Here is a 22,079-nt window from a genome sequence, read left to right as displayed (position 1 = left end):
CATGGATTTCCAGGTGCTTCTGGAGAAGGTTTTTTTTCCATTTTGAAATGTGAATCACTATGATTATATCATAAGTAATGTGGTTGAAGTGAAAAATAGCAATGACACACTCAATAAGACTAATCTTGTAACTTGCAGATGTCTTCAATAATTTGTTTGGTTTGACATAACTTGAAATACCTATCTTGGCAACATGCAGAACAAAAATATATATACTTCTAGATTTCCACCAGTCCAATGACTTTTCCCACTCTGTTTGACTGTTTCTAGTTTTTTACAAGTATCTTAGAATTAAAAAGAGTTCACTGAAGTAATTCAATTTTGATTTGTCCCTTGAAACTGAGCCATTGTTTCATAGCACATAAGGTTCTAGACAGGTTCAGAATGGCATGCTTTTGAATCTGATGACTTCATCTTACGTATAAGATAAGAGCACTATTCTTATGTTATGCTGGTTCTGTTCATGCAACTAAGCAAGCTATCTTGATTTAATGAACATATCATGCTTCTTTTTTTAACCTTGTATAGAACTCTTAAGCATGTAATAATGGTATTTAAGTGAAAGTGATGCTTGTATTTGTACCCATGACCATGTTTTAATTAGAGAAGTTAAATTCTTTTAAACACAGCCCATTGAAAAACGATATATGAATGGAAATGGATAAATCTGCCACCTGCTAATCTAAACGGCGAGTTTACTGATTCTATATCGGGATAATTCTGGTGAAGTCCAAATCTTTCGATCAAAGAACTGGTTTTGTAAAATCTGATTGCCATGCAAGCTCCCCTTGTTTTGCTCTGGTTTTCGGATGACAAACTTTCTAGATTGTCTATATGGCTATAGAACTCAGAGTTGAATTATACTATATTAGCTCAAGAAGTTCATTACAAATTTTCAACTTTGGCACTTGGATATGGTGAGTTGAGCGAGTTTCTTACACAAATAGTTATACCTGTGTCTGCATTAATCGGAATTGGGTTTGCTTTGCTTCAATGGTATATGGTCTCGAGGGTCAGGGTCTCTGCTGTTGATCACACTGATGCTGACAACAGGTATAAAAGAAGTTTAATAGGAGATTCAGAGTTGTAGAATGGTGTTCAGGGTCCTGATGTTACCATTAGCTGTGCTGAAATTCAGCATGCCATTTCTGTTGGTATGCTTTTGCCTCCTTCCCTCTCACAATTAACTATGGTGCCAGCAAATAAAAAATTGATCTTATTTTGATATGTTCCCAGGAGCTACTTATTTTCTGTTTACTGAGTATAGATACCTGACTATCTTCATGGGAGTATTTGGTGCAATAATTTTCCTTTTCCTGGGCTCTGTGAAGGGCTTCAACACCAAAAGTCAATCTTGCACTTATAATGAAGGCAATCTTTGTAAACCAGCACTTGCTAATGCCTTCTTTAATATTGTTGCCTTCTTGCTTGGTGCTCTAACCTCTGTCCTTTCTGGATTTCTGCGGATGAAGTTTGCAACCTATGCCAAAGCTAGAACAACTCTTGAAGCAAGGAAAAAAATATGAAAAACATTTGTTACTGCTTTTTGCTCTGGTGCAGTGATGGGCTTTCTTCTTGCTGAAATGGCCTGTTGCTGTTGGTGCTTAACGTCTCCATCAATTTATTCAAACTGTATTGTGGAGATGAGCATGACTGGGAGGGGCTTTATGAGTCTATTATTGGCTACAGTTGGAGGGTCGTCAATGGCACTCTTTAGAAGAGTTGGAGGAGGTATATACACCAAAGCTGCTGATGTTGGTGCTGACCTTGTGGGGATATCCTTGAAGGTGATCCACGCAACCCAGCTGTAAGTTCTTATATTCTTTTCTTATTGATCATCTCCATTCACCATCATAAAATCCTATTTGTTGTAGAAGTTTTGGAGGCCTTTCATGGTTGATATGTTGTCATTCAAAGCATGCAATTTTCTCTATCTTCTATTGAATGTTTCTTTTCTAGCTAAAGTCATCATTTTGTCGTTTTAAACCATAGTGAGTAAACGTGTATTTCTAGTTGCTAAATTTTGTGAATGTTAACAAGTTATTTGAGTCTTATGCAGAATCATCATGTGCGGCTTTATTTGTTGCATCCATATCATCATTTGGATGAAATCATGACTATACAGCCATGTAATATCCTCTCATCATAAGCTCAATGGGAATTGTGGTTTGCTTGATTACAATCCTTATTGGAACTCATCTGTTTGAAATACCCAAATAGAACCATACTTGCCATTGTCAACTTCTTTGCTCTGCCATCAGAATTTGCTCTCTATAACTTTGGAACCACTAAGGTTGTGAAGAACTGGTAAGCCTAATGTTCCACCAACCTTCCCTTTTTAGCAGCATGTATAGATTGTTTGGTCTTTATATGATTCAATTGTAAGTAAATCATATTATGACATAATCATAGGCACCTTTTTTTTGTATTGCCATTGGCTTATGGGCTGGACTTGTAATTGGGTACATTACTGAGTTCTACATGCTTACAGGTGAGCAGCCTCTCAGGGTTATACAACTTGCAATATTTCTTCTTGTCTCCTGGTCTGTTGCATGAAATCACTGTCCTTCAAATTTCCAGGGAGTCTAAAATTTCCCAAAAAAATTGACTTTATAATTTTAGAAAGTTGGATCTTGTAAATGTCTTCAATTCTCCCATAACCATTAACTTTTAGACACCCGTACAGCATAGTAGTCAATAGCGCCGCTATAGAGGCGTAGCGGAGCGGAGCGGCTCCCTGCCGCTATTGAAATAAAATAGCGGCGCACTTCAAAATAGCGGCCGTAGCGGCGCAAATAGCGGCCAAAATAGTGGCAGATCGCGGCCAATAGCGGCGCTATATGGACGAACGGAAAAATGACTCAAGCCCCTCGGTTTTAAATCGTTGGGGAACCTTTTTAGGGGCATTTTAGAACTTCTTAGGGCCATTTTAGGTCAAACTTGAAAGAATGAAGCTTCATTCTGATTTGCAAATCCGACTTCTTTACCTTGCTTTTGAGTGCTTTTTAGTTGTGTTATTGTTCAAAACTTTGATTTTATTTCTATTATGAATATTATGAATTTTAGGCAATATTTGACATTGTTTTGTATTTATATGTATATAGTATTAAACTATTAATTATATATAAAAAAATCTGAATAGCGGTCATCCCGCTATGCGCTATCCCACTTTTGGGGCCAGCCGCTACGCGCCGCTATCCGGGATTGACTACTATGCCGTACAGTCAGAGAAATAGATGTTCAGATGATAAGTTGCTAACTATGTTTGCATATTTTATTTGTAAATTGCAGTCCAGTGCAAGAAGTGGCAGATTCCTGCAGGACTGGAGCTGCAACAAATGTGATTTTTGGATTGGCACTGGGATACAAATCAGTCATTATTCCCATATTTGCTATTGCTGTTGCTATTTATGTAAGCTTCAGTCTTGCCGCTATGTATGGAATTGCTGTTGCAGTCCTTGGAATGCTCAGTACCGTGGCTACTATTCTTATGGTCCCATTAGTGATAATACTGGAGGTATTGCAGGAATGGTTGGGATGAGACAGGAGATACGAGATTGAACAGATGCATTGGATGCTGCAGGAAACACCACAGCCGCTATTGGCCTGGTCATTTGTTATCTAAAATATAGCGTTTCATTAACTAGCCAGAAAGAGTAGAAAACAAAAATATGGATTTTGATTCCCATTTCAATTACCATGCCCCTTTGACAAATTGTACTGGACTATAAATCTAGTAAAGTACCTTATTTTTAAAGTCACATCTGGGCTTGTATTGAAATCTGATATTGTTATGCCTTTCTAATAGGGTTTTTCCATTGGATCAGCTGCACTCGTGTTTCTTGCATTGTTTGGTGCTTATGTGAGCAGAGCAGGCATCAAAACAGTGAATGTGCTGACCCCAAAAGTTTTATTGGTTTGATTGTGGGAGCGATGCTTCCCTACTGGTTTTCAGCTATTGCAATGAAGAGTGTTGAGAGTGCAGCTCTCAAAATGGTGGAAGAAGTTCGAGGGCAATTCAATTCTATTCCCCCGGTCTTCTTGAAGGAAGAGCAAAACCAGATTATGCTACTTGTGTAAAGATTTCCACTGACGTCTGACGCCACTTAAGGAGACGATTGCACCTGTCGCACTAGTTTTGCTTACACCACTTGTTGCCGGAACATTCTTTGTTTTAGAGACTCTTTCTGGGGTTCTTGCTGGATTTCTTGTTTCTGGTGTGCAGGTATCCAGGCATTATATTTGTTAAATTCCAATTTGCAACATTTATGCTCTTTTTCACACATCAAGACTTTTCTCTATTTGCATTAGCCTTAATGTTAATATTCAATTTTGCTAAGATATTTTCATTTCTTAACAGGTGGCATTTTCTTCTTCTAATACTGGTGGGGCATTGGATAATGCCAAGAAGTAGAGAGGTAAAAATAAGAAATTATATGTCACCATTCAACTTTTGGTTTGATAGTGTTTTACAGATATAGAACTTGAAAATGAAGAATTCTATAAGGAACTTATTGCCTTTGTCCTTTTTATTCCTATAGGCTGGTGCTTCCACGCATGCTCTATCACTGGGTCCTAGACTCTCAGAAAGCAAAGCAGCTGTCGTAGGGGACGGACACTGTTGGTGACCCTCTTAAGTCATAAGGACACTTCAGGTCCCTCACTCAACATTTTGATCAAGCTGATGACAGTTGAGTCATTGGTATTTGCTCCATTCTTTGCAGCTCATGGAGGCTTAATCTTTAAAATGCTCTCATTAGGAGCTGTTATTGTAATCAACTGAACATTGTTGTCCATATTTTCAACATCTGGATGAACTGTGAGATTGATAGTGCTTGCTTTTAGGATAAGATTAAGTATGAAGAGCAAAAAAAATATGGTTTGCTTTGATTTGGTGACTACTTAATGCTAATAAATATTTGTGGGTTACATGTGACATGTGGGAGTATAAAATCCCTGCCAGGATTTGATCTTCGAACCAAGTGGCTAAGTCACTTAATGTACATGGAACACTCTAGAATCATAAATAATTGTGACCCACTTGAACAAGCTTCTAATTTCAGCATCCTAATATTTAAACAATGATATTAAAATAAAGGCCGGCATCACTTTGGTAGTTTAACCATGAAAAAGTGCCCTTTCTTATGATTGGCTTCTTTGGTTTTTCGCCCCCAAGCCAATAGGGAGGTAGTGGTTGTCATTATTGTTATCCCTATTGTTATCAAGTGCTAGGGATTCAAACCTTTTTTTTTTATAATATAGTGATAACTTAGCCCCAACTCTACGCATTATCTTCTTGCCCTAAACTGGTTCCCTAAAAAATGTAAATAAAGAATCCGCTCTCCCAACTTTTTTAACATAGCATGTAAGATTCAGTTTTTTCCCCTTTTCAAAGATGTTTGCATTAAGACTCAAAAGGTTGCTCAAGGATGCAAAAGGTTGCTCAACGATATTCATTATATGAGAATAAAATTTCAAAGGGTGATATTGTAATGCGATAAGATGAATAGATTAAGAATAAAGCATGTGCACTCAAACTGGTAGAAGCAGCTAACACTAAAAGCCAAGTAAACTCCTCTAAACTCCAATATTCAACAATGAAACAATCGACCTTCTAAGCAGAAATAACTTTTATCCATTTTAATCATCGGTCCAACTCATTCTCTCACGCTGATCAAACTCTTACTCTTTTTTCTATTTGATATGTCGTTCTTTCTACGTCTCCCTCTTTCATTATCGCGAAATAAGGACTAGTGCATGTTGCTTCAATACGTTCTCTGTGCTCCTTGAGGAGAAACTCAGGCATGATGGTACCATGTTTGTATTTTCTTGTGATGTCGCTACCAGTCGTGCCACTGTCTAAGAGAAGAGAATGATGGTAAATGGTGAGTGGTGGAGGCATAAAGATATCGACATGAATTTCAACTAATATATGAGAGAGTGTTCAAATTTGTGTTCCTAGCACTCCTCTAAAACCAATCAGCAATGATTCATATACCACTAAACAGTGCAGACACTTCGAGACACATTTTTCTCTCTTTTTATATCTTTTTTTCAGTTACATCACATCATATATCACACTTATCACTTATCTCTAATCCCTTATTATCTCTCTAGTGATCTACACTCTTTGGGTGTATACCAATTTTTATTCTAAGCAAAACCTCCCACGTGAGAAGAGAGCTCTATGTTGGTGATTTTAGTATCATTAATGGATTTTAGTAGTAATGTGATTTATTGAAGGCCAATGCGATTATGCGTTAAACTCGGAAACGAGTTAGGGTAGTGTGGAGTGCACGCTTGTTGAGCCAACGCATAATCGACCGCGATTAGATTGCGGGGTTCCAAGGGGCGGAGCCCCTTGGCCTTCAGTTTGAAAAACAGAAAAACAAAACCGATATCTCTATACATTCTTGATCTGTTCTTCATTTGCCTGAAGCAGATTGCTCTTCAGAATTATCCCAACAAGGATTTCGTGAACCCAGGCAAGAATAGGGTCAAAATACTTTGTTTGGAAAGTGTACGAACACGATTCTTCGAAGTTATCCAGGATTATCATACCCTAATTTCTAACACTCTACAAGGGGAGATGATCTTCTCCATGAGAGAAAGAGTTGCTCTTTGATTGATATATTTTTGGAGTGGTTTGAAGTTTGAACATGACCCACCCTAACTAACATGTATTGTCTTAACTACCCAACGTCCTGAGCCAAAAATGTCATAGCCCAATGGCAGCACTGTAAATCTGCTGACAACTCCGATTACGTGTCAAATCAAGTACATCCCAATATTCTTACCAATTGCATTACGCCACACAATACCAATGACAACCATATACCACGTGGCAATCAACAATTGGTAAGAATCTGCCACCTCACCTCCACGTAAGACCACACCACGTCAATTTCCAAATATACCCACCTCAGTGAAAAAAACAAAGCAACAAGATCCTCTATATAGAACCAACCTGAAGCTCACTACCAGTTGCAAGTAGCTCTCGAATTCTCTTTCTATCTCTAGCAATGGCGCTTAGGGTGCGCTCTCTCATTCTTCTCTGCCTCTTCGCGATCGCTTCCGCCAAGGTCTTCTTCGAAGAACGCTTCGATGGTAACCACTCTCTCTCACTAGATCCAGCTTCAATTTTCTCTGTTTTTGTTTTGTTCTGATTGATTAAGCATTTCAAATTTCATTCATCGCATTGTGAAATCAGTAGTGTTTGTGTTTGTTCTGGATCGTTGATTTGCTTCTACCACCCCGATCTGAATGCTTCGGTTGTTGGATTTGTGTTTTGGATTAGTAGATCTGAGAGTGTGTTTACTGTTTTGGTTTTGGTTTTTGAATTTTAATGTGTTGATTTGTAATCATGCTGATTTGGTTTTGAAATGAGGTTCAAGCATTAGAATCAACCTCCATTTCCATGATTAATTGAAGAAATGGAGTGAGCATGGAACCTCTGGGTTGTTGTTTTGGCAATTTTTTTGTTTTTAGGTTAAATTCGCCTTTGATCATGCATTAGTGTTAGTGTTACTGCGATTTTTCAATTTTGTATGATTTCTGTGTCAAAATTCTCTGAATGCTGATAATTGTTAGCTTTTTATGAACTGTGAATTCTGTATGAATATTGGCCTCAGTGTTTTTTCATTATTCTAACTCATGTGCTCTTGCATTTGGGGTGTGTGTTACAGATGGATGGGAAAATCGGTGGGTAAAATCTGAATGGAAGAAGGATGAGAGTTTGGCTGGGGAGTGGAACTACACCTCTGGTCAATGGAATGGAGATGCCAATGACAAAGGTAAATTGAATTGGTGTGTTTTGTGGCGGTTGGTGTTTACTTTTGCTTAAAATTTGATATTGAGGTAGGGTTTGCTGAGCTGAATGTTTGATGTCTCTGCAGGTATTCAAACAAGCGAAGATTATAGATTCTATGCTATCTCTGCTGAGTTCCCTGAATTCAGCAACAAGGATAACACACTAGTGTTCCAATTTTCTGTCAAGCATGAGCAGAAGCTTGACTGTGGTGGTGGTTACATGAAGTTGCTTAGCGACGATGTTGATCAGAAGAAATTTGGTGGAGATACTCCTTACAGGTGATTTATACACCCCATTTTGTTTAGTTCCCTCTTTCATTATGGATTCCTTAAGTATGGTTAGAAAACTGATTTGTTGACATTTGTTGCTCTGTTGCAGTATCATGTTTGGCCCAGATATCTGTGGTTACACTACCAAGAAAGTACACGCTATTCTGACCTACAATGGGACAAACCACTTGATTAAGAAGGATGTTCCTTGTGAGACTGATCAACTTACTCATGTTTACACATTCATCCTCCGTCCAGATGCTACCTACAGCATCTTGATTGATAATGTGGAGAAGCAAACTGGTAGTCTCTACTCTGATTGGAGTCTTCTCCCACCAAAGAAAATCAAGGATCCTGAGGCCAAGAAGGTATATTTTTCATAATTGCCAGATTGGTTTTGGTTTCAATAGTGTTTAATTTCTAATCTTTGATACACTCACAGCCAGAAGACTGGGATGACAAAGAGTACATTCCTGATCCTGAAGATAAGAAACCAGAGGTAACACCTTTTTCTTAAAAAGCCCTACAGTACTGTATGAACTCTGAAGTTTGCAAGTTTATGATGTTGCACATAACCATGTACTGACTCTGATGTCCTGTATTAATAGGGGTATGATGACATCCCAGAATCGATCCCAGATACTGATGCCAAGAAGGTAGTCATCACTTTGTTCACATTGCTGTTATATCTCACATTTTGTTGTAGTTGCTGATTAGACTGATTGTCAATGTAGCCTGAAGATTGGGATGATGATGAAGATGGTGAGTGGACAGCACCTACCATTGCCAACCCTGAGTACAAGGGCCCATGGACGCCAAAGGTTGGTGGAAATTGTAATCTATGGTAAATTGCAATATATTTGTGAATGAATTTGTTTTCTAACCTTGTGTTTTACATCTCTGCAGAAAATTAAGAACCCTAACTACCAAGGAAAGTGGAAGGCACCAACAATTGACAACCCAGGTTTACTTTTCATCCTTTTTTCAGAGAAGCAGTATTTTATGAGTTCTTTTGTTGTAAAATAAATATACCTAACATTTGAAAAATACATTTATCAGATTTCAAGGACGACCCTGATCTCTATGTTTACCCCAAATTGAAGTATGTTGGCATTGAATTGTGGCAGGTAAACTTCTCAATGTTTATTTCACTGCATTTTAGTCAATGCTTTTGGATCCAAACTCTAATAAGCAAGATATTCTAATTTCACAGGTCAAATCTGGTACCTTGTTCGACAATGTCTTAATTACTGATGACCCTGAATATGCTAAGCAAGTGGCTGAAGAAACATGGGGCAAGCAGAAGGATGTAAGTTGTTTCTACACACAATTTTTTTGTCTAATGTTTATTTTTTGAATGATATGATCTCTTATGCCAATGCCAATGAAAATTTGTTCTTGCAGGCTGAGAAAGCAGCATTTGAAGAGGCCGAGAAGAAGAGAGAAGAGGAGGAATCTAAGGAAGATCCAGCTGACTCTGATGTAAGTAGAGCTATTGATTCGTGAAATTTTGGTCTATCGTCATGTATGCTGATTTTAATCAACTTATTATCCTCTATAGGCCGAAGATGAGGAAGATACCGATGAAGCTAGCCATGACTCAGATGATGCTGAGTCAAAGACGGAAGCTGGGGAAGACAGTGCTGATGCCAATGAAGAGGATGTACATGTAGGTTTTTTCATTCCCCCCTTATTATTGCTTGAATTAAGCTTGATAGAGAAGTGTTTAATAATTATCTCTCTGCATCTTATTTTCAGGATGAGCTCTAGAGAGTTTGAAAAGCGGATACCGGAGTGAGCGAAAGTCATATTCCGGACTCTTTTTTTACTGTAGTGATTTTTTTTCTCCTAGATAAGTAAGCAGTTGAAATCTGTAAGCAAGAATTCGAGCTTTTGCTTCATTTCATTCGACTGTTTTCAGTTTATTAGAACAGACAAAAATGTCACTTTTGAATTGATCTTTTTTAGCGTTTTGATCAATCGAGTTTTCAACTATGAAGCTAGCTGTGCCTAAATCTTATGAATTGCTTGACGATTTTCTTTGTAGAACGTTTGACAATCTAATATCCTGAAAAATTTCGCGAGATCAGAAATACATTGGTTCATCTAAAAATAGGGTTGCTGTCAGTAGAGTATAAAGTAAATAAAATATAGAATCAAAGTAGGTAGGGAAATTTATACCTGTAGTTCATAAAAGAACAAAAAGGATTTATACTTGGCGATGGGCAAGACATTTCAGGATCTTTTTCTCCCACCGCGCTTTAAATAGGTTAAATCGCTTGGCGATGCTTCTTCGTATGGCATCATTGTTTTTAGATTTCATTTGCCACCACTTTTTCATCTTGACATCCAAGTGAAGCAGTTGTGACTTATTTAAGGTAAGCAGCCTGCCAGCTAAAACTATTGTGAATGTTTTAATGTATTACGAGGGATTCTGCTAGATCTTAGAATTGGAAAGTGACTAGCTGCTATCATTGATTCATTGTACTACCTACCACCATAAACTAGTTAATTGACCATTTCAATGTATTATAAGTGATGAGATGAGAACTCAACGGAACTCGAATTAGTTCAATGGAGGTACAAAGTCCCTTTCTATGAGTACTGAACATTGAACTCCATTTCAATGTTTTGTTTAAAAACGAAAGAAACGAAAACTTAAGCCCTGATGAAGGACCCTCCTAATGCATCAACTAGGAGAGATTTGCACAACAAATACTTTTCACTTATGCTAATTTGGTTAAAGAAAGAAAAGAGAGAAGTGAGAAGATGAGTTGTTTATTAATGGGTATGATACCGGTACATCCGTCCTCATGGGTACTCAATATACATTTTTGGGTAATTTTTTTTATCCTATAAAATTTTGAAAATCCAGAATTGATCCCTAAAAAATTCATAAATTTTAGTTCTCAATGTTGATGAAATATGTGTAGTACTTTGTCCTCAACACTAAGGTTCATATGTTAAGTGATGAGTTGGCTAAGTGAATGCTTACATCACCTCTTTACTTGGCAAGACACTCCATTCATTAATCATGTCAATTTTGTTTTTTTTTTAATTTCATGTAAGATTAATAAAACCCGACCTTCTTCGTTTGAAGTTAGTCACCATAGTCATTGACCGGAAAATGAATGTTTGTGATTATGATTTGCAGATTGAACTAAATTGATTTTGAAGTTATCTGATTTAAATTTCGTATATTTTCTTTTGATTAGTGGATTTTTTTTTACTATCCCATCCAATCAGTTAAATTTAATTTTGAATTAAATGATCAGTCCAATCCGCTTGAATATATGGATTGGATTTTTTTTCTAGATCTTCTTTTATTTTAAAAATAGTAAAATATTAAAATAAAGGCTTAAATAAGTTTTTGGTTCCTATCCTTTACACTAGAATAGAATGAAGTAGGGAAATCAATAAAAAGGTTGATTTGCAAGCTAGGGAGACAAAAACAGATTCGCTTTGAATTGTTAATCAACATTTTCTTTCCTTTATTCTTTATTAAGCTTTCACTTAACTATGATTTATGAGCCATTTTCAATAGTACAGCAAGGAGTATAAGTTATAAAAAGTAACAGAGAATGGGATCAAATTCTACATAGAAATAAATAAAGTCCAATTTAAAAGTAATAAACCAATGTTTTTACACATACATTACATATAAATAAATCCACCACTTTAGCCTGTAACATATAATAATATTTCGGATTCCCTTCGAGGAGGAACAAAACAAAACGAAAAACACACATACATGATACATAACCCAAATTACACATAAGGACAAAGTATATATTTACAGAAAGTAACAAATATTATTATTTATTTTTATATTTCTCCAGCGGTTGATTTTGGCTTCTTAACGATCACAACTGGGCACTTCACGTTCTGTGCGCAGTGGTTGCTCACGCTTCCAAGGAAAGCCCTGCCATTCAACATGCAAAATCTCAATTAACTTGACAATTCAGATTCAGAGTGAGAGCTAGAGTTGTTACTATATAAGAGAGAAAGGATAGAATAGAGATAAACATAGAGTGAATGTTTGCTTCCTTTATTCATCTAACTTGTAGCATTTTATATAAAACACAACAAAGAACTAGGAACCACAACATAGAAAAAGTACATCATATTAATCCCTAAGGCATTGGGAAACCATAGAACTAGCAGATTAATTCAACATAAAGTTATGCTTATCTAAACAAAGGAGATACAAAGCATATAACATTTTTTGAAATCTTTCTACTACTACCGATGATTCTAGCATGCACAAACCAAACATAGGTTATATCTTCTAGAATTAACATTGGCTTTAAAATCAATTGTAAAATTATTTCCAAGCATATTTTAAGTAGCTCTTGAGAAATAAAAGAGACGGTCTAAATTATTCATGATGATTTAACCTCATTCAAAATGGACCAATAGGAGGTAGAACCCATGATCCAGTAGATCCAGGCTTTATAAAAGGCCACATAATTTTTTCATTAATGAAGTGATTTTGTACTTTAAGCAATTTTAACTACTCAATGTATAAATCAATTGTCAAAAAAGTTGTGCAGGGATCTTGGAGAAGATCCAGACTCCTTCCCCACTAGAGTAAAATCAGTTTCATGGGTGATTTAGATAACCTTGACTCAATATTAATTAGAGAAAAAAATAAGGTGATCTAAACATGTTACTAATTTAATTTGAGAATTGAGAGAGCACTATATATAAAATGTGAACTCAGTCATTCACCTCTTGATGACACCATAGCCGTGGCTTCCCATGACCAAGACATCAACACCCCACTTCTGAACCATCTGACAGATCACGTCCCTCGGATCGCCACTCTCTGCCTTCACCTCCACCTGAAACAACCACCACACATTCATCATCAATCTTCACACAAACTCAACAGACAAAAACAAAATTAGACATCACAATTATTAAAATTCATCATAAATAAATTAAGTATATAAGGTAGGTAGATACATTTTCGACGTTGTTACACAGTCCCTTAGCTCTCTCCAAAACACCTTCAGCCACCTGTTGGCTAACCCTCTCCATAGTTGCAGTTATATCAGAGGAAAACAAGTACCCTGCATTTGAATTGAAACAGAACACAAAACAGAGTCATCGATCATTGTAAAACACAGCAATGCTTGATGTCATTTTTGGTTACTACTTACTAGTTACTACGAACGAACCTGTGCCATCGAAGGCGGAGTAAACGACACGAGGGGGCTTGACATAGAGGAGGATGAGGTGGTCTTTGTCGTTCTGGAAAGCAAGGTTCTTGAGGCACCAGGACAGAGCATACATGCTCTCATCCCCTTCATCCACAGTCACCATGATCCTTCGTTCGATTCCTGAAGTCTCAGCCATTTTTTCTCTTGATGATTGATGAGAATACAAGGTTGATGATGAAGCAAATTAAGGAAGAAAATTATCTCAGTAACAGGAGAGTGTATTTGAGTGTGAAGTGTGAACTTTATATCAATAGTGCCTGCTTCAATTCAAGGTATGAGGAGTCAAATTGTTGTATATATAGATATTTTATTTTTCTAACTTGACCTTAGCGTGAGTTGATGGGAAGCACCTAGTGATATGATTTGTTTATTGAATCTATTGGCGGTTTTGGGTTTGGGCTTCTGGTTTTGAAGGCATGTTGATTGAATGAATAAAATATAATTGAAGGCAAGTGTGCTGGATAGACAACATGGATACGTGTAAGATGTAACTTGCCAATTTCAGGTTCAGACCCTAGTCATGAGGATAAGATTCTTCTGCTTTCAAATTACAAACATGCCCACAGAATCCAAGCTAGCTACCCATATTGGTTCATGTTTATCCGGTTTTTAAATTCCAAAACATTCAATAAATACTTGACAATTTAACAGAGATTTAGATGATCTTTTATGCTACTTGTGGAAAGTTGAAACGGGTATAGTTGCCTCCAATCCAACACTTGATCATTCTTTAAAGAAAATTATTTTATTAATATTGACCATTGCATTACACAAATAGAGCTTATCTAAGCCTTCACTCTTGACCCTAACAGGCTGACACTCTCCTTCATCCATATGATTAAGAGTAAGATAGTGGACTGTCATGGGATTTGGATCGGACGATCGTGTCTCAGGGAGTTGGGTTTGCCTCGGTCACCATAATGGGTTTGAGGATGCCTTTGGGACGAAAGACTGCTTATAGAGGTACTTACAATCATCCATGAACACAATTCTCACATTAACAACATATATCGAACATACAACCTTCCTTATGAGAAGAATTGGAGAAATGCCCTATTATCCCTACCAATTGAACTAGCACGTGTTGTCTATTTGTCATTATTTTTAGAGAAATACAATGCAACTGATCATTATCCAATTAAAGGAATTAGGCAAGTTTCTACCACATTAGGTGGTTTTAATATATATATATATATATATCTCATTAAATTAGGTGTCAAGCCCATATAATTTGCTGGACCTCACATATCACTTTCAAACTAATAAAAGTGGGAGAGTTAAAAACATTTGTTTCTCCAAATTTCTCTTTTTTGTTTTGTTTTGGGCCTGTATTATTTGGACTCAAAGAGTTAAGCTCAAAACACTTGAGCTGAACCGGTGAGCGGTCTGTCCTACTTGTACAAAAACTCGTGCCTCAGCAGCTGCAAACACATCTAGATCCTTTGTAACTGTTTGAGTCTTCCCCAGATTCATTCATCATGTTCTTGTTCGATTGGTTTTATGGGATTCTCGCATCGCTCGGGTTATGGCAGAAGGAGGCTAAGATCTTATTCTTAGGCCTCGATAATGCCGGCAAAACCACCTTGCTTCACATGCTCAAAGACGAGGTTATTCATTCTTTATTTCTACAATTTCAATCTCGGATCCACTCTTTCAATTCATCTACTTTTTTATGGTTTGATGGGTTTTTTTGTAATGGGAATTGATTTTGCAGAGATTGGTCCAGCATCAGCCAACACAGTATCCAACATCAGAAGAGTTGAGCATTGGGAAGATCAAGTTCAAGGCTTTTGACCTTGGGGGTCATCAGATTGCTAGAAGAGTCTGGAAAGACTACTATGCCAAGGTCTCTCTATTCCTTTTCCAGCCTACATTTACACAAAAGCACACACTTTGGTTTATGAAAATATATCATTAGATGTCTCTTGGTTTTTTTGTATATTAGGAATTTAGGTTAAGTCTGGCCCTGCAATATGTGTAGTTCTAGCTGTTAGCATGGATATAGTTTTCAATCCAATGCTCACTACTGGTTTTGTACTAGTATGATCAAGTTGTTACAAATAATACTTTTGTGTTATGGAATACTATAATCTATTGTGAAACTAGTATCGAATTGTGTCTTGTGACTAGAGCTAAGTTAGAGGTTTGATGCCTTCATAATCCCAGCTAGACAGTTATTGTTTATCTGATTCATGGGAGGCAGATAGTATACATGGTACTTCGCTGATAGCGCCTTTTGTCTTTGAAGGGTTTGCTAATAGTATGTTATCAGACATTTCTTATGCAGTTTTTCTTATGGAGTGTCTCGTTTGTTGTCCTATATACTTAAATCAAAGGATAATCCAATGCTCATGAAGTTTTTCATTTTGACTTGATTCATGAGAGGCAGACCTCATTTGCTGAGTACATTGATGCTATTATTTTCCTCTTTGGAACGGCTACTGACCATATCTCTTTGGAAAAATTCTCTGAACACACCTAGCATCCATGGTCATGGAAGTTGATTTCCCTTTTTTGTTTTTTAATTTTTTTTGCATTATTATTCTCAAGCATGAAGCTTTTAGATGGTTTAGACTCTAGAGTAAACATCATCCGTCTTTGATGCAGGTAGATGCTGTGGTCTACTTGGTTGATGCCTATGACAAGGAAAGATTTGCTGAGTCGAAAAAAGAGCTGGATGCTCTCCTCTCTGATGAGTCTTTGGCTAATGTCCCCTTTCTTATTCTTGGAAACAAGATAGATATTCCATATGCTGCCTCTGAAGAAGAGTTGCGTTACAGTTTGGGCCTGGCCAACTTCACCACAGGCAAGGGCAAGGTAAATTTGTCAGACTCTAATGTCCGTCCTATGGAGGTATTCATGTGCAGTATTGTGAAGAAAATGGGTTATGGAGATGGTTTCAAATGGGTCTCTCAGTACATCAAATAGGCCATTAGTAATAGATGGTTTGTATTGTGTTAAGTTTATTCCTTTACTTTTGAATTGGAGGTGTTGTTAGTATAAATTGCTACTGAAGAAATTGCAGAATATTTCAGGTTTTTCTTTGAAAATGTCTGAGACAACCCTCCATCTACATTAATCCAATATATGCTGAACCCAATGTTTTGTTATTTTTGGTGATTGATTATATTTGCTCTGAAGAAGAGAGGGTATAATCTATACGCAAGAACTCTTTTTCTACACCTATGCTTGAAAAAAGCACATTTTACACAAGAAAATCGACCCATGTTCTCTTATCTAGCCTGCCCTATGGGGTTATTACTTAATCTTAGGTGGACTAGTATGATTATTTATCACAAATCAAGTCAAAAAACGTGTAAAATTCATAACCCACTTATCTTAAAAGTTGTTAGTCCACTTAAGATGAGGTGATGAGCTTGAATAACCTCATGTGATAAGTTACACAACTTCTTTATAATATGATGTGAAATAGCATAGTCACTACAAAAAATTTGAGTTGACAATATCGAATGTCCAAGAAATTTTCACTTCTATTTTGTTTCATGTTAATGGAAGAATTTGACTCACATTTTAGGGCTTGTATCCATCTTGTGATTTGGATGAAATGATAAATCTAACATTTCTAAATCCCTAGCAGAGCTTCTCCAGAGCGTTGCACATTTCATTGCAACCTCCCTCCCTCCCAATGGGGTCGGGTGGGGAGCTTTTCTTTTCCATTGGAGCTTCTCTATTCTTTCATATAGTTTTATGTTCTCTTGTGTGAGAGCTTTCTTTACTCTAGTTCAGATTTTCCTCTTTTATTTTTCTTTTTCATCTTTACTGGACCACCACTAGTACCCACCTCTTCCATCTGCCTAATCTCCTATTCCTTCTTTCTTTAGAACCTCCGTCACCACCTTCCACAGTTGGACTTAGATGATGAAGTTTTATTTGGATGTGTCTCGTGTTTTGGTGATGTGTGTTTTTTATTTTTTTCTGTTATTAAATGTTAACGTTTATTAGAGTACACGAGATTACGAGATTGTATCGTAATTGAGTATTTGTGATGCTAAGAAGTATTGCTATTTCACTATTTGTTTGAGTTTGATTTTATTACTCTATGATTCATGAGTGTTGTTTGGCTTGACTTAATGTCTTAGTGTATCTTAGGATATATGATTGAAAATCATAGTGGATAGCTCAAAATATGAAGTGATATTGCTTCCGTCCACCGTGATATCGACCCATCATAGTTTTTTTACTGGGTATCCAAATGTAAATTTAATCTAATTTAATTTTTGTTAAAAAATGAAATGATACTCATTTTAAGATAGAAAATTTGCTTCTAATTGCCTCCAAACATATTCAATTTGCTACCAATAAAAATTTAAAATAGAAAAACTAATTAGTCATGAAATGTGTGTAATTATTTCAATAGAGGATGTGTAAATTTTTCAAGTAAATACTGCAAGAGTGTAGATTTTTCCTCCGCATGGATGTCACTTCATTACATGTTGAAAACTTTAATTTAAAAAAAAACGCACATGTGAATGAGACAGTTTGTTTACTCGTAGACCACTAATTATAATCCTGTTTCATGTTATACTGTTTTATTTTGCTTTTAAAATATGGTATTTAGTACAAATAAGAAACTTGCGTAAAATAAAACAACATGGGGATGTAGCTCAGATGGTAGAGCGCTCGCTTAGCATGCGAGAGGTACGGGGATCGATACCCCGCATCTCCACTTTTTCCATTTTTCTTCATTTTTTGCATCATTTTGGATCAGTGACAGAACCTTATTTTAGGAATTCAACCCCGTGACGAATATAACTGGTCAGTAGCTGACGAATATGTGGAAAGTTCGTTCTACAATATGATTTCGTACATGAAGAACATACCCAAAACTAGTTAGATAGATTGGAAGCTCGAGTTGGTGACCAAAAACTGGTGTTATTTGTTATAACCAACCTCTCATTCTCACTTTCTTCTAATACACTTTTGCGTGAGGTGGCCTACTATTTTCACCTCCAGTTACCACTTTGCTCAACTTGTCTTCATCATAAGAGACAAAAAAATTGAGTGATCAAACACCAAAGACATCACACTATGACATTCATATTAAGCCCCATGCATTGAGTTCTGTCTCCCAACGTGTATAGTCATGGCATTTTCACTCATGCTAAAGGGAAAATTTATCATCCTTACTTTACTTTCCATAGCGATGTTTTGCTTCTACTCAGGTTATTGTTCTATGGCTTCAATAAAATTGCTTCTAACCATTTATTCTACGCATCACAGCCTAATATGTGTGTATATGTAAAAAATAAATAGGGGTTGCGTTGGAGGAGCTGCCAGGCGAAGACATAGTAAAGGCCTTATCGTGCTTTGACAATAAGCTCGTAAGTGCTTGCTTGGAATTCTTTCTACATTTGGTTCTCAAGTCAGAATCAATTCTAAGTAGAATGTAGCTTCTTGGCTTCAGAATTGATTCTGAGGCAAAAGAAGTTGCATGATAGCCTGTATTTGATGGCATTTATTGGAAGCATGTGGCTTAATGTTAACATTTAACATTCTTGCTCTCTAACATGTTCTTTTCCCATTTCTTTTGGCTGTTCTTGAATCTTGCACAGATTTATGCTGGGTGTGATGAAGCATATAGATTGAACCCATCTGGGAATATTGAAGTACCACCTGAGGCTACAGATTTGTTCTGCAGTGGACCATGTCTGGTTGAAACACAGCAAGTGTTGAATTGCATTGATAACATGCTGTCCAATTTCATATTCTACAACAAAGCCACTGTGCAACAAATGAGATATGCACTCAATGGTGGCTGCAGCTACGCTAGACAAAGAGGTCAGGATACTACTCTATTAGTTATTTTCCATGTAGAATTTAATCAGCTTTAACTGACTTTTCTCTGTTTTCTTTCTCTTTTCTGATATTTTTTTCCTGCATGAACAAATGTGTGTTTTGTGTAGGGAGCTTCAATTTGGGAGACTACATTGGAGGAGAGACAAGCAATAGTCACAGGTTACCAATTTGGATTAGATCCTACCTCTTCATCCTGGTAGCAGCAACTGCAGCGGTTTATTTGATCTGAAGTGATGTACTAGCAGAGTAGCAGTAAGAAACAGATATTCATTGGACTTGCTTACAATTTAGTACCGGATAGTGATAGGTTCCTTCTTCCTACTTGCTTGTAATTGCCTTAATCTTAACTCTTAATATACTTGTGTGGTACCGCACAATTTTAAATGAAGAGAAAAACATTTATGTATGAGGACCAAATATATAGAAATTTGATATATTTATACTCACTTCCGATTTCATTCCAATTTTACACCTTTTTTCTCTTTTATTCTCTTCTCACTTTGGGTGAAGGTTGAAATGAGTTGCTTATGAAACATTAGTAATACATAAACTTCCACCAAAAGGGAAAACAAACAAAAGATATAAATGTGCAACGTAATGGCACCCAAAAAATTGCCATTAGACAGTAAATAAATAGGCAGAGACAGAAAATAAGTAGCTAAAATGTATTTCATACTCCTTTAGAATAATATACAAGAACAAAAAGGCACACTTAAAACTACATGGACTTTTCTTCATCTAAAATCTAAAAAGCACTAAAATCTGTGAATCAATATGCAAGTAAATATTGCTGGAAGATAAAGTATCCAGTGCGCTTGTGGACCAATCACTACATTTCTTTAAGTTTGACATATTCAGACTCCTTTCTAATTCAATACCATGAAATGTTGGAATTGTCTGGAAACGGTTTACTGGTATTCATTTGTCATGTCACAAATCAGATAGGTGCTGCCATCCTCTAATCTTCATGACACTACAACTTGTTTAACTTAACTTCATGCATTACAAAAGAACAGGAAAATCCTCTAGTTTGCATGGACCAAATGATGAATTTATTTCTCGCGATTATGTGAGTTGAGTGCAACATCGGACTTTCATCCCAATTCATAAGAAGAGTTTGCACTGGTGCAAACGAGTATCTAAACATAGGCTATGTTGTTGCACTCTGCCCTGGAACTTTCTTGATGTGGCCTTCGCGCATCAACACTCTAACTTTCTCAACTTCATCCCATCTCATTTCTTCTGCATAAATGTTGGACAGCAGCACATGGTGTCCAGAATTCCAGGGTTCAACATTAACGAGCTCTTTAGCTGCAATTTCAGCAATTTCCCTGTCACCATGAGTCCGACAAGCACTGAGCAAGGCACCCCACAAGGCAGCAGTTGGCTCCATAGGCATGCTTCGAATCAAGTCAAGAGCTTCCCTGACATGGCCACAACGCCCAAGCAGGTCAACAACACAACCATAATGCTCCAGTTTTGGCAAAAGCTGAAACTTCACAGCCATTGAATCGAAGAGCTCACGCCCTCTATCAACAAGACCCGCGTGAGCACAACAAGCCAGAACCCCAACGAAAGTGGAGTCATTAGGGGTCACTCCACGCACCATGTCCTCAAACAAGCCAACTCCGACTTCACCCATTCCATTATACGCCATACCCGATATCATCGCGTTCCAAGATACAACATTTCTCATCGGCATCTCATTGAAAACGCTCAACCCAGCTTGAGGGTTCCCACATTTACAATAGAAATCCACAAGTGAATTCCCAACAGAAACAATGTCTCTAAGGAATCCCTTGTCGTTTGCGTACGAATGGATCCACTCCCCAACATCCGCAGCTCCCAGGCGAGCACAAACAGGAAGCACAGTCACCAAGGTCGCATCATCAGGTTCAAAACCCTTCTCCAACATCTCGCGAAAAAGCACAAGAGCTTCCTCCTCCTTCTTACCCTTCGCCAGGCAAGAAATCATAAGATTCCACGACACAACACTGCGATCGCCCATCCGCCTAAAAAGCTCCAAACCCGTTTCCAACTCCCCCACCTTACAATAACCTTGAATCATCAGGTTCCAAACAATTACATCTCTCTCACGCATTTCATCGAACACCTTGCCCGCGTCCCCCATTCTCTCACAATTCGCATAAAGCTCAACTACCCCCACACGAACAGGACCATGGCGCGCGAACCCAAGCGTGGTGACTTGGGCGTGAAGCGACTGGCCCAGCTGAAAGTCACGGAGGTTGGAAGCGGCTTTGAGCAGAGAGGGGAAGGTGAAGTAATCAGGGGAAATGGCGCGGGCATTGCGCATTAAGGAGAAGAGGTGGAAGCATTGTTGGAAGGGTGGGGATAAGGAGCAGGCTTTGATGATGGAATTAAAGAGGATGATGTTGGGGTTGGGGGAGTGGTTGAAGACGCGAGTGGCGTAAGGGACACGGTGGAGGGAGGCGCAGACGGAGATGAAGTGGGCGAGGATTTGGTTGGAGTGGTGGAGGCCATGGCGGAGGAAATGGGCGTGGATTTGGGTGAGTTGAGTGCGGGTTTTGGCACCGTGAAGGAGACTCAGGATCCTGCGCTCTATCTGCTGCAACCCTTTGCTCATTGGGTGAGTTTAGTGCAGGTTCACATTGTGTTGCAATTGCACAACACTTTTGTTTCATTTACTAGTGTTTTTACCGCGCTGCACGGTGAGGTTTACTACTAGTAGCGGCTAGTATTAGTAATTTCCTATTTTTAATATTATCTTTTATTTTAAGTTTGGGCATTTTATATTAGACCTACATAGGGTTTGAGTTTGGATTTAAGGCTTGTATTCTGGCTCATTAAGATTTCGGTTTAGGGCTTGTATTACGGTCGATTATGATATGGACTTGTAAATGGTCGAATTAGGAATTGTAGCATTTTGGGTCAAGTTGAGTCTAGCTAGTTGAGATCATCTCCATTTGCTGCATCATC

At 37.5% G+C, this 22,079-nt stretch overlaps 5 protein-coding genes, 2 non-coding genes and 1 pseudogene across 8 annotated transcripts; 6 read left to right on the top strand and 2 right to left on the bottom strand.

The window, feature by feature from the left end:
• The first annotated feature begins 1 nt into the window (after position 1).
• On the top strand, positions 2–5,056 carry LOC130719787 (pyrophosphate-energized vacuolar membrane proton pump-like; annotated as a pseudogene).
• Positions 5,057–6,938: 1,882 nt separating this feature from the next.
• LOC130717132 (calreticulin) lies at positions 6,939–10,078 on the top strand. Its single transcript, XM_057567251.1, has 13 exons — positions 6,939–7,107; positions 7,686–7,793; positions 7,896–8,088; positions 8,189–8,447; positions 8,522–8,578; positions 8,688–8,735; positions 8,814–8,900; positions 8,986–9,043; positions 9,139–9,206; positions 9,293–9,388; positions 9,484–9,561; positions 9,641–9,748; positions 9,838–10,078. Exons 1-13 carry the CDS (start codon positions 7,023–7,025, stop codon positions 9,847–9,849), a joined length of 1,257 nt encoding a protein of 418 aa, XP_057423234.1. The 5' UTR covers positions 6,939–7,022; the 3' UTR covers positions 9,850–10,078.
• Positions 10,079–11,671: 1,593 nt separating this feature from the next.
• LOC130717137 (universal stress protein A-like protein) lies at positions 11,672–13,669 on the bottom strand. 2 transcript variants are annotated; one of them, XM_057567257.1, is made up of 4 exons: positions 13,245–13,669; positions 13,048–13,154; positions 12,811–12,923; positions 11,672–12,001 (listed from the first exon to the last, which is right to left on the bottom strand). In XM_057567257.1, the coding sequence occupies exons 1-4, from the start codon at positions 13,438–13,440 to the stop codon at positions 11,905–11,907; spliced, it is 513 nt and encodes a 170-aa protein (XP_057423240.1). In that variant the 5' UTR covers positions 13,441–13,669; the 3' UTR covers positions 11,672–11,904. The 2 variants fall into 2 exon arrangements, with proteins under 2 accessions (XP_057423240.1, XP_057423241.1); XM_057567258.1 differs by having other exon boundaries at positions 13,263–13,636.
• A 952-nt stretch (positions 13,670–14,621) lies between these two features.
• Positions 14,622–16,414, top strand: LOC130717136 (GTP-binding protein SAR1A). Its single transcript, XM_057567256.1, has 3 exons — positions 14,622–14,911; positions 15,019–15,150; positions 15,912–16,414. Exons 1-3 carry the CDS (start codon positions 14,783–14,785, stop codon positions 16,230–16,232), a joined length of 582 nt encoding a protein of 193 aa, XP_057423239.1. The 5' UTR covers positions 14,622–14,782; the 3' UTR covers positions 16,233–16,414.
• Positions 15,464–15,582, top strand: LOC130721693 (small nucleolar RNA snoR83). The gene has a single exon (XR_009013614.1). It is a non-coding gene; the product is annotated as a small nucleolar RNA snoR83 (small nucleolar RNA).
• A 1,504-nt stretch (positions 16,415–17,918) lies between the features above and the next one.
• TRNAA-AGC (transfer RNA alanine (anticodon AGC)) lies at positions 17,919–17,991 on the top strand. The gene has a single exon. It is a non-coding gene; the product is annotated as a tRNA-Ala (tRNA).
• Positions 17,992–18,280: 289 nt separating this feature from the next.
• LOC130717138 (uncharacterized) lies at positions 18,281–19,585 on the top strand. Its single transcript, XM_057567259.1, has 4 exons — positions 18,281–18,487; positions 18,579–18,646; positions 18,878–19,103; positions 19,229–19,585. The coding sequence occupies exons 1-4, from the start codon at positions 18,409–18,411 to the stop codon at positions 19,348–19,350; spliced, it is 495 nt and encodes a 164-aa protein (XP_057423242.1). The 5' UTR covers positions 18,281–18,408; the 3' UTR covers positions 19,351–19,585.
• A 134-nt stretch (positions 19,586–19,719) lies between these two features.
• On the bottom strand, positions 19,720–21,816 carry LOC130717130 (pentatricopeptide repeat-containing protein At1g09190). The gene has a single exon (XM_057567249.1). The coding sequence runs from the start codon at positions 21,724–21,726 to the stop codon at positions 20,272–20,274; it is 1,455 nt and encodes a 484-aa protein (XP_057423232.1). The 5' UTR covers positions 21,727–21,816; the 3' UTR covers positions 19,720–20,271.
• Between the last annotated feature and the right edge of the window lie 263 nt (positions 21,817–22,079).

Source organism: Lotus japonicus, chromosome 5 (genome assembly GCF_012489685.1).
Source record: "Lotus japonicus ecotype B-129 chromosome 5, LjGifu_v1.2".
Taxonomy (NCBI): Eukaryota; Viridiplantae; Streptophyta; class Magnoliopsida; order Fabales; family Fabaceae; genus Lotus; species Lotus japonicus.
Note: the sequence above shows the minus strand (reverse complement) of the source record. Positions and strands in the feature narration are given on the sequence as shown.

What these genes read in the sequence shown, in the direction of transcription:
- LOC130717132 (XM_057567251.1), top strand. Translation starts at nt 7,023, where the DNA reads ATGGCGCTTAGGGTGCGCTCTCTCATTCTTCTCTGCCTCTTCGCGATC. An exon ending in GGTGGAGATACTCCTTACAG is followed by an intron (nt 8,089 to 8,188) that starts GTGATTTATACA and finishes GCTCTGTTGCAG; the next exon opens with TATCATGTTTGGCCCAGATA. An exon ending in AAGATCCAGCTGACTCTGAT is followed by an intron (nt 9,562 to 9,640) that starts GTAAGTAGAGCT and finishes TATCCTCTATAG; the next exon opens with GCCGAAGATGAGGAAGATAC.
- LOC130717137 (XM_057567257.1), bottom strand. Translation starts at nt 13,440, where the DNA reads ATGGCTGAGACTTCAGGAATCGAACGAAGGATCATGGTGACTGTGGAT. An exon ending in AGGTTCGTTCGTAGTAACTA is followed by an intron (nt 13,155 to 13,244) that starts GTAAGTAGTAAC and finishes ATTCAAATGCAG; the next exon opens with GGTACTTGTTTTCCTCTGAT. An exon ending in TGTGTAACAACGTCGAAAAT is followed by an intron (nt 12,924 to 13,047) that starts GTATCTACCTAC and finishes TGGTTGTTTCAG; the next exon opens with GTGGAGGTGAAGGCAGAGAG.
- LOC130717136 (XM_057567256.1), top strand. Translation starts at nt 14,783, where the DNA reads ATGTTCTTGTTCGATTGGTTTTATGGGATTCTCGCATCGCTCGGGTTA. An exon ending in TTCACATGCTCAAAGACGAG is followed by an intron (nt 14,912 to 15,018) that starts GTTATTCATTCT and finishes TTGATTTTGCAG; the next exon opens with AGATTGGTCCAGCATCAGCC. An exon ending in GGAAAGACTACTATGCCAAG is followed by an intron (nt 15,151 to 15,911) that starts GTCTCTCTATTC and finishes TCTTTGATGCAG; the next exon opens with GTAGATGCTGTGGTCTACTT.
- LOC130717138 (XM_057567259.1), top strand. Translation starts at nt 18,409, where the DNA reads ATGGCATTTTCACTCATGCTAAAGGGAAAATTTATCATCCTTACTTTA. An exon ending in CGTGCTTTGACAATAAGCTC is followed by an intron (nt 18,647 to 18,877) that starts GTAAGTGCTTGC and finishes AATCTTGCACAG; the next exon opens with ATTTATGCTGGGTGTGATGA. An exon ending in CAGCTACGCTAGACAAAGAG is followed by an intron (nt 19,104 to 19,228) that starts GTCAGGATACTA and finishes TGTTTTGTGTAG; the next exon opens with GGAGCTTCAATTTGGGAGAC.
- LOC130717130 (XM_057567249.1), bottom strand. Translation starts at nt 21,726, where the DNA reads ATGAGCAAAGGGTTGCAGCAGATAGAGCGCAGGATCCTGAGTCTCCTT.